At 37.3% G+C, this 17,773-nt stretch overlaps 1 protein-coding gene across 1 annotated transcript; it reads left to right on the top strand.

Moving 5' to 3' along the window:
- The first annotated feature begins 12,024 nt into the window (after window positions 1–12,024).
- On the top strand, window positions 12,025–15,993 carry LOC111803299 (protein NRT1/ PTR FAMILY 5.6-like). The gene is made up of 5 exons (XM_023687637.1): window positions 12,025–12,206; window positions 12,294–12,511; window positions 12,593–13,149; window positions 13,914–14,343; window positions 15,393–15,993. Exons 1-5 carry the CDS (start codon window positions 12,065–12,067, stop codon window positions 15,837–15,839), a joined length of 1,794 nt encoding a protein of 597 aa, XP_023543405.1. The 5' UTR covers window positions 12,025–12,064; the 3' UTR covers window positions 15,840–15,993.
- The last annotated feature ends 1,780 nt before the right edge of the window (window positions 15,994–17,773 follow it).

The following is a 17,773-nucleotide window of genomic DNA, read 5'->3' as shown; positions in this document are numbered from 1 at the left end:
CATTGTGGAGAGTCGTGTTCGTCTAACATGGTATCAGAGCTATGTCCTAAACTTAGTCGTGCCAATAGATTGGTAAATCCTCAAATGTCCAACAAAGCACTCCAAAAAGAAAAAGGAGTCAAGCCTCCTCGAATGTATGAAGGCATTGGTAAATCCTCAAACGTCGAACAAATGACTCCAAAAAGAAAAATGAGTCAAGCCTCCTTGAAGGTACGAAAGCAGTTAAAAATGACTAAGACTCCAAAGAAGTCGAGTCTCGATTAAGGGAAGACGTGCTTTGTTCGAGGAGAGCTGTTGGATGATGAAAGTCCCACGTGGGCAAACAAATAATATTCTCTCCATTGGTATGAGGCATTTTGGGCTACTCAAAGTAGACAATATCATACCATTGTGGAGAGTCGTGTTCGTCTAACACAAATAAGTTAACACTTAATTAGCAATTTCCAATATTGTTTTATTTGGTGCAATTCACCAATCAAATTCCACCAAAATAAAGAGAACAATACATTATATTTAATCCTTTCACTTTTATATCTTTATAATTAATTACAATTGCAACCTCCTTTAAAAAAAAAAAAAAAATGCAATTACCAACAAACAACTCGTACGACATGTCGTCTCAGAGGCTAACTTCACTCTGTCGCCTCGTAGCTCTAATGTAACATACAATCGCCACCAAAAACGTGGTGGCGAGTCCGCCCAATATCACGCCACCGCCGGCGACAGACTTATCTATCGACTTATGATGCTCATGATTTTCCAATTCAATCTCATTCCCCGTACCACCGTCGTTCGCCGTCGAGACTTTCTTTTCACGTCGCGGTGCTTCAGACGGACTCGAAAAAACAACCGCCGTACTGTGGTGCTTCCCGAGCTTTCTGCCGGAAGGTGGTTCGGCCGCGGTCGGTGATGGAGCGGCTCCGACAGCGACAGAACCAAGAAGAGCATTGGCGAAGATGAAGAGAAGGAATAGAAATGGAGGCATAATTTTGGAGGTGCGATTTACAGAGTTTGGGAGATCGGAAATAAATAGGGCTTCTGGATCCGACATTGGAGTGGGCGGTGGGCGGTGGGCGGAAAGGAAAGTTCGTCGGAGAAGCAGGGGTCGATTTTTAATTAATAAAATTAATGGGCACTGTTTGGGGAAAAGCAGGAAAATTTGGGGGTATACACGTGTGGTGTGATGCTGAAAATATAAGATATAGAATTAAGATTGCAATTGAGGGAACATAATATCATTTATGTATAAGTTTTATATTTATAATAATGTTCATAATTATTTAACCAAAAAAATATTAATTATTTTATAATAAACAAACCACATTGCTCATTCATTGTCCACTATAATGGAACCAACATGTTTTCCTTTTGTATTTTTTTTTTTAAATTAATATATGAATAATTTTATTTTTCAAAATTTGACAAAAAAATTATTCCAGTATTAATGGATTGATATTATGAGCTGTACTATAGTGCAGATTTTCAACAATCTAAGAAAGGAGACAGCCCCGATCTTATAAAATTTTATATTCATATTAGAAATTGTTTCCGTAACCAATTTTTTTTCATTTTATTTTATTGCAAAAAATATCATATTTAATTATTTTTGCCGCGAAAACCTTGATTTATTGACCTGTGTGCCATAGTTTTTTTCTTTTTTTTTTTTTTAGATTAAATTGATAAAAAAAATCTAAAAAAATACTTGTAAACTATTAATAATATCTAATTTATTCTTAAATAAAAACTATTTCTTAAAATGTTATAATGATACGATGAAGACTCACTACAATGGGAGTAAGATTCGGATTACGTTGTTGATCGAATATCTCAAGGCAAGAACATTGTTTGAGATTCGAATCACTCCACAAGTAAGATCGATCAGTATAGCTTGAATGATTCTTGTTGATCAAATATCTCAACGCAAGAACACTTGTTTGAGATTTGAATCACTTCACAAGTAAGATTGATCATGTCGAGCTTGAATGATTATACATGCAACCTAAACTACGTAGAATTACAAAGAAACTTAGTCATTGGCCAAAGAAAGCACAAAGGCTCCTTCTACTGTATTTTTCAAATTTCGTTAGGCTTTATATATCCTCAAAATGAAACTATGAAAGACATCCTAAGGGTTTAACATTCTGGCCATAATTAACTATTATGTAATTGTAACTTAAAGTAAATAAAAAATCTTAAAATACATGAATGAAATACAATTACTCTAAATTATAATCCACCCAAAATTTATAGCATGAAACTTTCTTATTCGATGTGATATGAATTGAAATATCTTTTTGATAATTTTAACAATATTTTCTTCACACATTTATTGAAATATATTGTATGATTGATGTTTCTTAGTTCATATCAAATATTCTGGGACTTTTTTTATTTTTATTTTGTTTAAATTATAGTGAAGGAATGAAACTCCGTTTATTTATACTTTACAGTATCTCTCTTTGATTTCTTCTCTCTTCCATTTTAACTCATGATTCAACCATTTCTTAAATCTGACAGTGACTTATTTTATATAAATTAAAATTTAAACCTGTTTAAGCTGAATTATTTTATTTTATTTATTAGAAATAAACTTGTCATTAAATTTTAATAAAATTTTAAAACGATAATAAATCAAATTTGTTTATTTATTTATTTTTTTTTTTTTTTGGAACCGATAGAATTCGAATATGAATTAGAAAAACAGATTAAAAAAAATTATAATGAAGCAAAGTTAATTTTTAAAAACATAAACATAAAAATAAAAATAGAATGAGGATTAAATGATATTTTAATAATAATTTTTTTAAAAAATTATTATTTTTAATTTAAAAAATATTATCAAAATAGTAAAAGCCCATTGGCCCCTTTGCATTACGGGCTTTTCAGTACTATGGTATCGAAGACGTCCATAGGGCCCATAAAATCCTACCCGCCACCCGTTGCCGCCATCACTGCAACTGTGAATATCTCAACGGCGACTCTTCCTCCACCGTTTCTTCATCACTGCGGCTGTGAAAACCATTATTGCCACTTCATTTCTTCAGCTCCAAAGTTCCCGCAAATAAATGTCGATTCTCCCAATTCCTCTTGCAATTCCGAGCCCACTTCGTTCGCCATTATTCTCTCTCTCAGTCTCTGGCTGGTTCAAACCACCTCTCTTACTTTCCCAATCGAATTCCGATCGCTTCTTAGGCTACAACCCTGATTCGAATGGGCGTAGATCCAAGAAAGATAAGCAGCTGCTTAAGGCTTGGCTGTGCCGCGAACGCCAGATATATGAGATGCGTTAGCGGGCTGAGTTTAAGACGGCTGTCTCCGAGCTGGAGAGGCCGTAGGAGACAGTTCCTAGGAGTCATTTCAGTGTGGCTATCATTTTGGCTGAAGGGGAAATTTCCAATTTGACTCTGGAGTAGAATTGCTGCAGTGAACTGGAAAGGCCACCATGATGAGTTTTTTGGCTGATCATTGTCTCATAGGCTGGTTAGCTGAGGTAGATGCTACTTTTCAAAGTACGTATGTTATACATTCTTGAGCATATCCTGTTTACATGTGTAGTTTTTGAGATGACTGAGAAATACTTTATTTTCATATCCCCTTTAAATGTCTTGTATAATGCACTAGCTTAGTAACTCTTTTAGTTCTATCTATTTACTCTACAATTTCGTTACTAAGTGTGAGATCCCACATCGGTTGGGGAGGAGAATGAAACGGAGTTTATAAGAGTATAGAAACCTCTCCCTAGCTGAAATATTCTTTATAAGAGTGTAAAAGCTTCTCCCTTGCACCCTAGCAGACACGTTTTAAAAACTTTGAGGGGAAGCACGAAAGAGAAAGCCAAAAGAGACAATATCTGCTAGCGGTGAGTTTGGGGCGTTACAAATGGTATTAGAACTAGACACCGGACGATGTGCCAGTGAGGAAGCTGAAACCCGAAGGGGGTGGACACAAGGCGGTGTGCCATCTAGGAGGCTGAGCACCGAAGGAGGGTGGACACGAGGCGGTGCGCCAGCAAGGATGCTGAGTCTTGAAAGAGGGTGGACACGAGGCGGTGCGCCAGCAAGGATGCTGAGTCTTGAAGGGGGGTGGACACGAGGTAGTGTGCCAGCAAGGACGTTGGGCCCCGAAGGGGGGTGGATTAGGGGGTCCTACATCAATTAGAGAAGAGAACGAGTGCCAGTAAGGACGCTGGGCCCCGAAGGGGGGTGGATTGTGAGATCCTACATTGATTGGGGAGGAGAATGAAACATTCTTTATAAGTGCGTAGTGTTGAACACAACTCACTATGGGAAACACTCGCACACTTTATTAAGACCAATCGTTCGGGGGTGGATTGTGAGATCCCATATCGATTCGGGAGGAGAATGAAACATTCTTTATAAGTGCGTAGTGTTGAACACAACTCTCTGTGGGAAATACTCGCACACTTTATTAAGACGAATCGAGAAGCACACTTTATTAAGACCAATCGAGAAGAAATTTACAAAAATTCTTGTAGAAACTACTTTGTATTGCATGGGATTTCTTGGGATGATAAATACAGTCACTCATACAATGGTTGGGCTTAACTCTATTGGGCTAGTGATGATATTTTAACACGTAGGAACCTCTCCCTAGCAGATGCATTTTAAAAACCTTAAGAGGAAGCCTAAAAGGAAAAGCCCAAAGAGAACAAACCTCTCCCTAGCAAATACATTTTAGAAATCTTGAGAGCAAGCCTGAAAGGAACAGCCCAAAGAGAACAGTGTAGCGCTACGGTGAGCTTGGGTTTGGGTTTGGGTTGTTACATTAAGAATGTTTGTTATAACTTTCATGTAGGCTGATGTTAGTTTAGTTAGATTCTCCTTTCATAAAAGCATAAAAAAAGTAGGAGAGATTTTATAACTGCAGAATGCTTCAACCATGAACGGACATGACATTCAACTTTTTGTGGCAATCAAGCTTAACAAGAGAATCCAAAAACTGATAGAAACAGTAAATGAGACATTCACCATGTAAAATTGTCGCAACAGTTTCAATGGTTTTCTATTAGACCTGTACCTGATTGATCGAACCATCTTACTGATAAGGCAAACCCGAAGTTATTTTATTGAATTCAGAATTTTTTATGCTCCCAAAATTTGTCTAAAAGCCTTTATCACAATCATCTAAACTTTGTTTAAACAAATGCTCATCAAATGCTCCTATCTTTAGCTTGTGTTGGAGCTCCAACCATCCAAATGCTCATCAAATGCTGTTTAGTGTTTACTCATGCCCGGCCAGTGCCCATGTATTTGCATATTTGTGGGTTTCTCTTTTCATGGCATTTTGGAAATTAGCAGCATGGCATGGACAGCCTTTCTGAAAGTACATCAACACTATCTAATAAGGAAGAAGGCATTTCCGACTTGGAGCCGCCAGTCAAAATTTGATTCTCTTTAGCAGTTTTTCTTGAGGTACCTTGGTTGCTCACATCTCTAAGTGGTTATTTTCTTCTTCATAGAATTCATCTTCTTTACCAGTAAATAATGATGTCTCAAATGATCAAGTCCGCCACTTAATTGTATTTTCTTTTCCTTTTTTATTTTCTATTGAATTCAACTTTTAAGTCTCAAGGACTTCATGAAGAATAATACAACTGTTATTATTGGGATTGGTAAAAGAGTGGGTTTGGCCTGATCTATGGATCTCAGATAATATTCTTGCTCAAAGTTTCCCAAGCTATTGAATACCTCAGTGTTGGAATGCTTAAAACAATGATTGATTACTGGATCTAAGAACAAATCTGATGATGAAGATTTAGAATGACTGATCCTTATGGATCTAGGGGTAAAAATAAAAACTGTACTCAAAATTTACGGACCAAAAAGGTATATTTTTTTTTTTTTTATTAAATGTTTCTTTCAATTTTATCTTTCAGGCCTTAACAGTTAACACTATGAAAAAATTCAAGGCTGATATCCAGACATGCTACTTCAACTAAATTGGTGTATGCAGATTATGTCTTGCACCCTTTATGAGTTTATGGCCCCAACCTTTCGGAGAAAAAGCTGAGATCCTTTGGTTTAATGTTATGTGAGCGACCTTTAGTTGTAGTGGCTGGAGAAGAAGAGAAGAATTCATGTATAGATTTTCAGGATTGGGGGTAAGTTTGGGCGTCTGTTGAAATCCAATTGTGTATGTCATAGAATCTGTACAAATGCTCTCTTATCATTCGCTCTGCTGGGTGATTGGAAATAACTTGAAGAATTTTTCTGAAGGAACTAAGCATGTGGGTGGGAGATATTTGGGACACCCACCAATACATTCTTCTTCTATGATCACTATCAATGGGAACGCGTTCTTATAATTCCTTAGGTTTTTGTATATTTCATTATTGGACATGAAACTCTACATTTCTTATCATGCGCAAATGGAGGAAAGAAGAAGAAGAAACAATATCATTTGAGCATTAAGGAGTATTATACAATTCAAGTCAACCACGATCCCATAGCTGACCCTAGGTCTATCCTCCAGGGATTCATATTGTGGACTCAGAAATGGATTGAATGCTGTCATACTTTGGATGTAAACAGGGCTTCTGGCTAGATACTTATTCCAAATCAATCTATTTTTTAGTCTTTCCCCTTCTTGGAGCATCATGTCCTGGACACCTTCTTGTGCATTTCCCTTTTGCTTCCTGTTATTGGTTTAATTATCTTGGAAGCTTTTGGTTGGTCTCTGACGCTCCCTAACAACAGTTTTGATCTCTATCTGTTTTGGTGGGTCGTCCTTTCACTGTGTCCAAAGGAGGTTTTGTGGCGGTGAAAGGAACAGTCAATTTTCAGTGATATCTCCTCTTCTTTTGATCGTTTCATGGACTCTGTTCTTTCTACTGCTTTGTTTTGTTGCACAAATAGGCATCCTTTTTAATCATTATAGTTTATCTCTTTTAGTCTCCAATTGGAGAGCTTTCTTGTAATTTACCAATAGCTGTTGGAGTTCTTGCTCCTTTATTTCACAAGTCAATGATATACTCACAAGTATATCAGATTACTTGGTTCTGACCTTGTGGTTGATATCTTAAAATTTAGAGCCCGAATTTCTTATAGTCAATCTTTGTAATTGAGTGCTAAGTAATGGATTGGTGGCGAAGTCACATTTGGTAGCTAGCAATCTCTTTATACCTTTAGTCATTTAATGGCCTCGCATCTATTGATTGACTTGTATTGATAATATTAATGGCGCACATATCTCATGCACTCTATGTCAAATAGACGTATAGGAACTCTAGCATGCTTAGCCTGATAAATTGGAGATATCATGTTCCACAGGGATGGAATGTCTTGACTGGACAAAATCGCTGTGCATTTGTTGATGGTTCATTTGTCTTCTTAGCCTAAGAAATATGTTCAATTGGTCCAATAAGATGAAGCCATAGTGCCTTTCATATTAACCAATAACCATCAAAATCCCTCCCATCTTCTGGTTTCCACATCCCTTCAATCTTCTGGTTTCCACATCTTTTACATAAAGTGTATTTGCATTGTGGGTTTTTGTGCATCTCTTCTTTAAGCCACTCGAGTTTATCTTAGTGGATTTTGGGTTCTGTCACAAAATGCCACTAGTGGTATTGTTAGATGAGAAATTTGCATGTTGCTAAATAGTTTTTGTCATTGGCTCTTGGTAAGAAGTTGACTTCTGCATAGGTGGGCGGCTATTTCAACCTTCTTGCTTGAGTAGGAAGAATCCATGGATCTCTTGGATAAAGAATAAGATATATTTATCCTGTTATCTCATGGATCTCTTGCATAAACAGCTCGAAAGTGTTTTTAGATGTCAAAAGCTCTCATGGCTTTCTAGGCATTGAAGATTGGTAAGAACTGGTTTATTGTGGAGTTTTATGATCTGTCTCGAAGATAAGGCACTAATCTGAAGCAGTAAACTCCCTTTTATTTGACAAAGATAGATTGTCCAGTTACCATTGTAATCACTTCTATTTAATGGATTACTCTGTTTCTTTACAGCATCGGCCTCCAGAAGGTTCAGAACCAGATTAGAGATTCCTTATCTTTCATTCGTGCTTAAAGCACCAGCAATCAAAGACCAACGCACGTTCCACAGAGACCCCAATCACAGTAAGTCATTATTATGGCATTGACTGACCAATCTTGGTTTGGATTACTTGGGATCACCATCTCTTTCTCCTACTTGGATAAGGTAAATTTGTTTTGAAGGGTCGTCTTCAACTATCAGAATGATTCAGACCCAAAAGTTTTTCTCTTTTGTGGGCCAGGCAGGTATGTTCTTCTGAAACTTTGTACTGTGACAGTCTAAGCCCACCGCTAGGCGATATTATCCTTTTTAGGCTTTCCCTCAAGGTTTTTAAAACGCGTTTGTTAGGGAGAGGTATCCACACCCTTATAAAGAATGCTTCGTTCCCCTCTCTAACTAACGTGGGATCTCACAATCTACTCCCTCAGCATTCTCGCTGGCACTCGAGCCTCTCTCCAATCGATGTGGAATCTCATAATCCACCCCCTTTGGGGGCCCAACGTTCTCGTTGATACACTGCTCGGTGTCCACCCCTTTGGTTGGAGAGGGGGGTAGATTATGAGATCCCACATTGGTTGGAGAATGGAACAAAACATTCCTTACAAGGGTGTGAAACCTCTCCCTAACAAACGCGTTTTAAAATCGTGAGGCCGACGGCGATACGTAACGGGCTAAAACGAACAGTATGTAGTTGTAGTAGGCTTGGATTGTTACATATTAAACTATTATGTGTTTAGGATAGGATCGTCTCCTCCACTTGGGAGGAAGAGTTCCAATCTTACTGATGATTGAGGGGACAACACAAGCCACAAGCCACTACCCCTTGTATTAGTTGATATGATATGGCCAAACTATGAACACTACACGTTCTTTAGCTCTAAAGATGATTCTGAGTCAGCTACCAATATATTGTCCTGTCGGTTTTTGTGGTGTTAATCCAAAGAATGCCTTTTTGGGGTTAATTATGAGCCATACGTTTATGCTAATTTGTTGTTTGTTTTGGTTTAATATTTTTCATTTAGATGGAAAAGGAATACCAATTAGGTGTCTCAAGATTATGGATTTTCTCTCTTTTTTCTTTTTCCTTTTTATCTTGTTGGATTTTGTCCTTAGAAAGTGAATGTTATTTGTGCTTAGCTACCAAATTATACTCCTCAAAACTACTCATTACGGTAAGAAATTGCTCGGAATTTTTACATGTTATGAGAAAAACAGAATCGTTATTACGAGCATTTTTACCATGATATTTGGAAGTCGCTATTAAAACACGATGAAAAGAACTCATCCTTAACTGGGAAAAGTTATATAACTAGTGGAAAACATTTAATTTCAACTTAAAGAATTCAAAAGTTAGGATCGTGGAAGTTTTTATATTAATTATTTATAAAGTTGGATGTCGGCGACGGCTAGAACCTACCTTATCATTCAAGTCTATCTCTTCTCCATAGCGTTCGTCATATACCATACGAACTTAGGTACCATTGAACTCAACTTGTTGGGTCTGATAAATAAAGTTGTACGCTTTTGTTACTTAGTATGAACTCGTGTACAATCATATTTATCACGAAACATAAAGTCAGCTTAGGTATGCAATTAGTTAGTACTCTTCAACACCAACTAAGTTGCATATGTGGGTAACTATAAATGTGTCCTCGCTATCAAACACGAGGGAAGCAACTTCAAGCTTGAACGAGTTAAGATAACGGTATCGTGAGACAAACATAGATGAGTCCTAGCTATTCAAAAGGTCTAAAGGAAGGCATGAAAAGAAGGAAAAAGAAGTGGAGGGTTTGGAGATAACGTTGTATCCTAACTCTTTGACTCAAGATTTGGAATATATTCCTGAAAACAAAAAGTGGGAAAGTTTTAGAAAGCAATTTAAATTTAGGAATGAATGGAAAATAAAATAAAATGTTAAGTGCAGGGAGAATCTGAGTGAGAATGATGGATTTGACCTCCATGAATCTCACACGCATTGCCAAACCCAAAACCAAAGCAGCTGCTGCAGCTGCTGCTGCTGCTGCTGCTGCTTGTTGCCTTTGATTGTTCCTTTTTCCAACAAAATGACAAATTTTCATGTCTCTGAAGTAGAGTTTTGCTGTTCTTCATCTTTCTCCCTTCTCTTTTGATCTCATTTCTTTTAGACAAGTAACAATAGTTCTTCATTTTGGGTGCATCTGATCTTGGCTTGAGAGCATTAGTGGTATCGCTAACACGCTACCACAAATTCTACGTGTTCTTCCTCATCATTAGAGTCTCAATGCTATTGCAAATTTTAAGGATATTCCGCTTATCTTCCCCATTTTGTCTCCGCAAAGCTAACATTCGTAATGTTTAAAATTTAGATACATTAATCAACATATCTTTTAAGTTGATCCATGAACTATGGAGTACGTGTAACAAATACAGTCTAATCTCAATACTAATAAGTATTATCTTCTTTAGCCCATTATATATTATCGTTAGTTCCATGGTTTTAAAACGTTTATATTAGGGAGATGTTTTCACACACTTATAAGGAATGTTTCGTTCTCCTCTTCAATCGATGTGGGTTCTCATAATTCACCACCTTGATGGCCAAAAGTTTTGCTGGCACACCGTTCGTTTTCACTCGTTACATATCGTCGTCAGTCTTATAGTTTTAAAACGCGTCTGTTAAGAAGAAGTTTCCACACATTTATAAAGAATGTTTTGTTCCCATCTCTAACTGATATAGGATGTCAATCACAAGCGATCTAAAAAGATGATTATTATCCAAATACAAAATAGGTTTTAGAATTAAGTTGTTTAAGGCTGAGATTGAGTGATGATTGAATTTAAAGAAATTCAATTTGGGCTTGTTTTAATTATACATATAGATTTGACATTGTATCTATCATTATCATTCACTTGGAAGTCAACATATAATGCTCCACTAGAGGCTGCACAATAAAACCTCACACACTATTGAATTTGATCATATGGCTAAGCCATTAGGTGGGTGAGACAGGACATTTAAAGATCTTCTAAACCAAATTGATATCATATTGATATCATCTTTTAAGAGAGTGGTATGACCACAATCAAAAGTAATACCCACCTAATCTCTTCAACCTTACCCACTTAATCACTCCAAAAAAAAAATCACAGGAGAGTTCATATGACTTGATAACTCGAATTATCTAAACTACATTTTGATTGGGTTACACAATTTAGGTTGGGTTGAATTTTTAAAAAACCAATAATTCCCTTCAATTCACGGGTTATAATTTTTTTGGTTAAGTCAACTTCTAATACTAAAAAATATGATTACACTCGAATCCAACCAATTCAGTTTCTAAATGAGAATTAACGATCGAGCCAATTTTGGTTAATTTACTTTTTGTTCGAAAGTTGAAGCATGATTAAAGATGATATTGGATAATTGCATCATCCATCATATTATTAGAGGCAAAAACAATTTTTTTAAAAAAAATTAATCAACAAATTTAATGTCCATGATTATCCCATCTCATTAAACACAAGAACAGGGATTCCTTCTTTGTCCTTCTAGATTTCATAATTAATAAATTAATTAATAGACGATGGTGGGTGAAATAATTTTTTATTTATTCATATTCTATTAAAAATGTGACTAATTAAAAAAAAGTTATTAAACGAGTGAATGATTAAGGCAAAATTAAGGGCCAATTACATGGGAGACAGCTCTTAATTTATTAAATATTTTCAGTGGGTGAAAATGCTTCATTTTTTTTTTTATTTTTTAAAGTTTCTTAATGGCTGATATGTTTGACTTCAATATTATATTTTAATTTTTATTATAAAAAAAAAAAAAAAATTCAACACAAAATTAAAAAATAAGGGGTAAATTAATTAACTTATACAATTTAGGTACCTTTTAATTTTAATAAATTTTGTATTTAATAGATTCGTAATTTTTAGAAAAAATAAGGGGTAAATTTGTAATTTAAAAAAGATTGGGGCTTATATAAGGAGTGGAAAGTGGAGCAAGTAGAGTCCAAGATATTGGGCGGTTGTTGTCCACATCCAACTTATTGGGAGAACTGACAACCAAATGTGTGAGATGTCGAAAAGCTTGGAGTGTGAAGCTAATGGCGGCGATCACAAATGGGTTGCTGATTCTTCTCTTGATTACAAAGGGAGGCTGCCTCTCCGAGCTTCCACCGGCGCTTGGAAAGCCTCTCTGTTCATCATCGGTAAAACGCACTACTTCTTCCTCTGTTCTTCACCGGTGGATCATTTTTTTTATTAATTATTAACAAAATTGGAATTTGGGATTGCAGCCATCGAGTTCGGTGAGAGGCTGAGCTATTTTGGGATCGCTTCGAGTTTGATTATATACCTAACCAAGGTGCTTCATCAAGAGCTGAAGACGGCGGCGAGGAGCGTCAATTACTGGGCCGGTGTCACCACTTTGATGCCTCTGCTCGGCGGCTTTCTCGCCGACGCTTACTTCGGCCGCTACGCCACCGTTCTCCTCTCCTCCGTTATCTACGTTTTGGTCGGTTTCATTTTCAATACCCCATTTGATTATTATTATTATTAATACCCAATTTTAAGATGTGAGTGATTGTTGAAACAGGGGTTGACTCTGTTAACCATGTCGGCGTTCGTTCCAAGTTTCAAACCCTGTGGAGGCGATGATCAGGTGTGCCCAGAGGCACGGAAGAGCCATGAGATCATCTTCTTCCTCGCAATTTACATGATCTCCATAGGAACTGGTGGGCACAAGCCATCTCTCGAGAGCTTCGGAGCCGACCAATTCGATGATGATCATTCGGAAGAACGGAAGAAAAAAATGTCTTATTTCAATTGGTGGAATTTCGGGCTCTGTTCTGGCCTGTTGTTTGGCGTTACCATCATTGTTTATATTCAGGATCATTTCGGGTGGGGAACTGCAGATGTCATTCTAACGGCGGTGCTGGTGGTTTCTGTCGTCATTTTTGTCGCCGGCCGCCCGTTTTATCGGTACCGAAAACCATCTGGAAGCCCCTTGACGCCGTTGTTGCAGGTTGTTGTGGCGGCTATTCGGAAGAGAAAGCTTCCACTCCCTTCCAATCCTTCTTTATTGCATGAATTTCCCAGGACAGCTAATAACGCCGCCCATGGAAGGTTCTTGTGCCACACCCAAAACCTCAAGTAAGCAATCAAATCAAAATATTATTTTTATTTAGTGTTTAAGATGGTTAGACGAACCCGACTCTTCACAATGATATGATATTATCCACTTTGAGCATAAGCTCTCGTGGCTTTGCTTTGGGTTTCCCCAAAATGCCTCGTAGCACTCGAGTTAGTATTCCTCACTTTATAAACCCATGATCATTGTCTAAATTAACAGTTGTGATGTGGGACTTTCATCGTCCAATAAACATAACCCATTAAGCTAATTTAAGAAATAGTCATGAAATTAAAAAGTATTTTTTTCTCAATTTTGTAGAGAGTCATGATTCCTAACCTGGTATGAGAGCTATGCTCTTCACTTAGCTGCGTTAATAGAATTCTCTAATGTCGAATAAAGAAGAGTCTCGAAGGTGTGGTCAAAAGTGGCTCACAAAGAAGAGTTTTGAAGTTGTAGTCAAAAGTGACTCCAAGTGTCGAACAAATTGTGTACTTTGTTTGAAAACTCTAGAGAAGGAGTCAAGCCTCGATTAAGGGTAGACTGTTCGAGGGCTCCATAGGTCTTAGGAAGGCTACTGTTCGAGGGAGGATTCCTTAGGTCTCAGTGGAGGATGAATACATCTTAATTGGTATGAAACATTTTGAGAAAGCCGAAAAAGATAATATCATATCGTTGTGGATAGATCTGATTTCTAATCCCGAGTAGAAATTAAGTAAAGAAAATTAAACCGAAATTTGAATGTCGTGAATATTATGCAATAACAAAATTGTTGATTGGGTAATAGATTTCTAGACAAAGCGGCGGTTTATGAAGACAAGGGGGGATCGGCGGAGAAGCAAAGTCCGTGGCGGCTAGCGACGGTGACGAAGGTGGAAGAAATGAAGCTAATATTGAACATGATACCCATTTGGTTGGCGACTCTGCCGTTCGGAGTGACCATAGCTCAAACCTCGACGTTCTTCATAAAACAAGCCGCCAACTTGAACCGGAAGATGGGCGACGGCTTGATCCTCCCGCCGACCACCATCTTCTGCCTGACTGCCATAGGAATGATCGTGTCCCTCACCATTTATGATAAGCTGTTGGTGCCCATGCTCCGACGAGCCACCGGCAACGAGAGAGGTATTAACATCCTCCAAAGAATAGGCATCGGAATGCTTTTTGTGATTGCTACAATGATCATTGCAGCCTTGGTTGAGCATAAGAGACTCCAGGTATTCTTAAACCATTTTTTACAACTTCTCCTACTTCAAAATTAACTCTTCATTTTTGTTCTAAAAAATTAAATATAACAATGTAATTTAGATTGATTTACGGGAGAATAAAACATTCTCATAAGACTCTACAACATTTTCCTAGTAAATGCGTTTTAAAACAGTGAGGGTGATACTGATACGTAATAGAGTAAAACGAACAAATAACTGCTAGTGGTAGGTTTAGTCTGTTATAAATAGTATCAGAATTAGTCACTGGGGCGGTATGCCAGCGAGGATGCTGGACACTGGTATCAAAGCTAGTCATCACACGATGTGCGAGAAAAGACACTGGGGCTAGTATCAGAGCTAGTCACCGAGCAGTGTGTTAGCGAGAATGCTAGGCCCCAAAAGGGTGGATTGTAAAATCTCATATCACTTAGGGAGTGGAACAGAGCATTCAACGACACCTAAGGTATCAGAGCTAGTCACCGAGCAGTGTACCAGCGAGAATGCTGGGCGCCCAAATGGGTGAATTGTAAAATCTCATATCGGTTGGGGAGGGGAACAGAGCATTCAATGATACGTAACCGGTATCAGAGCTAGTCACCGAGCGGTGCTTGGTCCCAAGGGATGGATATTGTTGGATGATGAAAGTCCAACGTCGGCTAATCTAGGAAATGATCATGGGTTTATAATGAAAGAATACTCTACCCATTGGTACGAGGTATTCTGGGAAAACCTAAACCAAAGCCATAAGAGTTTATACTCAAAGTGGACAATATCATATTATTGTTGAGAGTCGTGTTCAACTAACAGCCTTCATCCTCTCTAAAACCGTAGATGGCCTTGACAAAGGAGCTTATGCTCAAAGTGGACGTGTTCAACTAACAGCCTTCATCCTCTCTAAAACTGTAGACGGCCTTCGCAAAGGAGCTTATGTTCAAAGTGCACAATATAATTTAAACAAATTAAAAACTTTTTAAAGAAATAACACTAATTAAATTTGTAATTAAACCGAAGTTGTTGTGTAACAATGAATTACAAGGTTTTGCCCAATTTTGAACCAGGTGGTGGCCGGAAACCCAAAAACAGGCTCCCTAACAATGTCCGTATTCTGGTTAGCTCCACAGTTTCTGATCATCGGATTCGGCGACGGCTTCGCCATCGTCGGCCTCCAAGAGTACTTCTACGACCAAGTTCCCGATTCAATGAGAAGCCTCGGCATCGCATTTTACCTCAGCGTAATAGGGGCCGGAAGTTTTCTCAGCAGCTTGCTCATCACGGTGGTCGACGACATAACCAGGCGGACCGGTAAAAGCAGTTGGTTCGGCAAGGACCTCAACAGCAGCCGCCTCGACAAGTTCTACTGGCTCTTGGCCGCCGTCTCAGCCGCAAATCTCTGCGTCTATGTACTCATCGCTCGCCGCTACTCTTACAAGAACGTGCAGCGGCGCGTGTGCGTCGCCGATTCTAACGAAGATGAAGCGCGTGAAAATGGAGAGTCCATGGCTTAAGACTAATTGGGACGCGTTTTGGCGTGACTAATGGAGATTTTAGTGTATATTTTTAAGGGGTAAAATAGTAATTATGTATTTTAACAAAAATAAAGTTGCTATCTAATTATGTGTAACCATTTTTATTAGTAACGATAACTAAGGATCATCCTCCTCTACCTGTCTTTTAAAATCTATTTGTTCCACTATACAACCGATGTAAGATATCACAATCCACCCTTTTTAGCCCCTTAGTGTCCTCTTTGGCACGCCGCTCGGTATCATTTATAACAATGCAAACTCACTGTTAGTAAATATTGTCCATTTTTTGCCCGTTATATATCGTTGTCAGTCTCACGATTTTAAAATGTGTCTATTAGAGAGAGATTTACACCCGTTTATGTATACCAAACTTATAAATTTAGGACATAAAATTGAAATTTATTAAAACATATTAAAAAAAGAAAAGAGAGAGTGTGTGAAAAGGGTAGGCAGAAGTCAGTAAAAATACCAAATTGTCCTAAAGAAACGAGAATTTACCGCATTAAAAAAGGGTAGATTTGGTGGGTGAAGGCAGTAAATAGCCGCCAACAGTGACTGTGACATTAATTACGTGCATCATCAACCCCTGTCTGAATCCGCGATTCGAGGATTCATCGGACGGTTAAGGAACATAATTAAGGATACCCCTTCCTTAGCTAAGGGCACCGAGTCCCTTATTAATTGGGTAAAGTTGTCCTTCTTTTTCACCTACATTTACTCTCCCCATCATCCCATCACATGACGTCACTCCAAAGTACCTACCTTCTTTTTTTTTTTACCCCATGGTAACTTTATTTCCTTGTTCATTTCCCAATGTTCATTAGGGACCCAAAGGTATGATATTGACCCAAATCATATGTGAGTTGAAACTCTCTCTAAATACTTAATATGATTTGGGTTTGAGAAAGATTAGAATTTGATAATCGGGTCGAGGGATAATATAATATTGAAAAGTTAAAAGTTATATCAAAATAATTTAGTCGGTCCCGTGCGCATGATTTTGTCTCGTCCATTCCAACAATCTCTTGTAACCTAACGGCTCTAGGTCAAACCCAATACAAGCTTGTTGACCAAACAATAAATTGCCAGATCATACCAACTAAGTCTAATGGATTACCCTCCTAATATGTTAGATCTTACATATAGAGGAAAACGAAACATTTTTTATTTTATTATTGATTTGTAACACGAACATTAATTAATTTTCTATAAATAAAAAAATATCTAAATTACTTATTCTGAAACATAAAACTAGATATTTTGATAGAACGAAAATATTCTAAAATAATTATAACAAAAATTAGAATAATATTATTGAAAGGTTAAAGTTAAATAAATAAACAAAAACAATAGAATATTAAAAAGTCTTAAGGCCAAATAGGAATAAAGCATACAATATGATTCATTCCTAGAGAAAGCATTTAAAAGGAAAAAAAGAAAAAAAGCCAAATATAAAAAAAGTACTTATGCCAAAAATGTTTATATTCTTTTAAAAGTTACCATCTTACTTTAAACTTTTTACCTAAAATATTTATTTACTTATTACACTTAAATTTCAACCCGAAAAAAGGTAAATTAAGAGTAACAGTGATTTAGAATAAGAATTAAAATTTGAAGATCGACACATAATTAGTGAGACCCACGAAATTGGGAGGAAAAAGAAACTAAACATGTTATCATTTCGACGTGCTATTTCAATATTCATCATCATAAAGCTACCAGTGATACGTAACAAGTTAGTAAGAAGCGGAAGAGGGTTACGTCAATTTCGAGCAAATTGGTAAGGTATTATTATATGTGAAAGAGAGAGAGATGAGGACGTCACCTGAGACACCGCCAGCTCCCTCAACAGTGCCACCCTTTGTTTGTTTTTTTGTTTTTTTTATTTTCCTTTTAGGGGAAGAATAAATTTG

The sequence above is a fragment of the Cucurbita pepo genome, chromosome LG10 (genome assembly GCF_002806865.2).
Source record: "Cucurbita pepo subsp. pepo cultivar mu-cu-16 chromosome LG10, ASM280686v2, whole genome shotgun sequence".
Lineage (NCBI taxonomy): Eukaryota > Viridiplantae > Streptophyta > Magnoliopsida > Cucurbitales > Cucurbitaceae > Cucurbita > Cucurbita pepo.
Note: the sequence above shows the minus strand (reverse complement) of the source record. Positions and strands in the feature narration are given on the sequence as shown.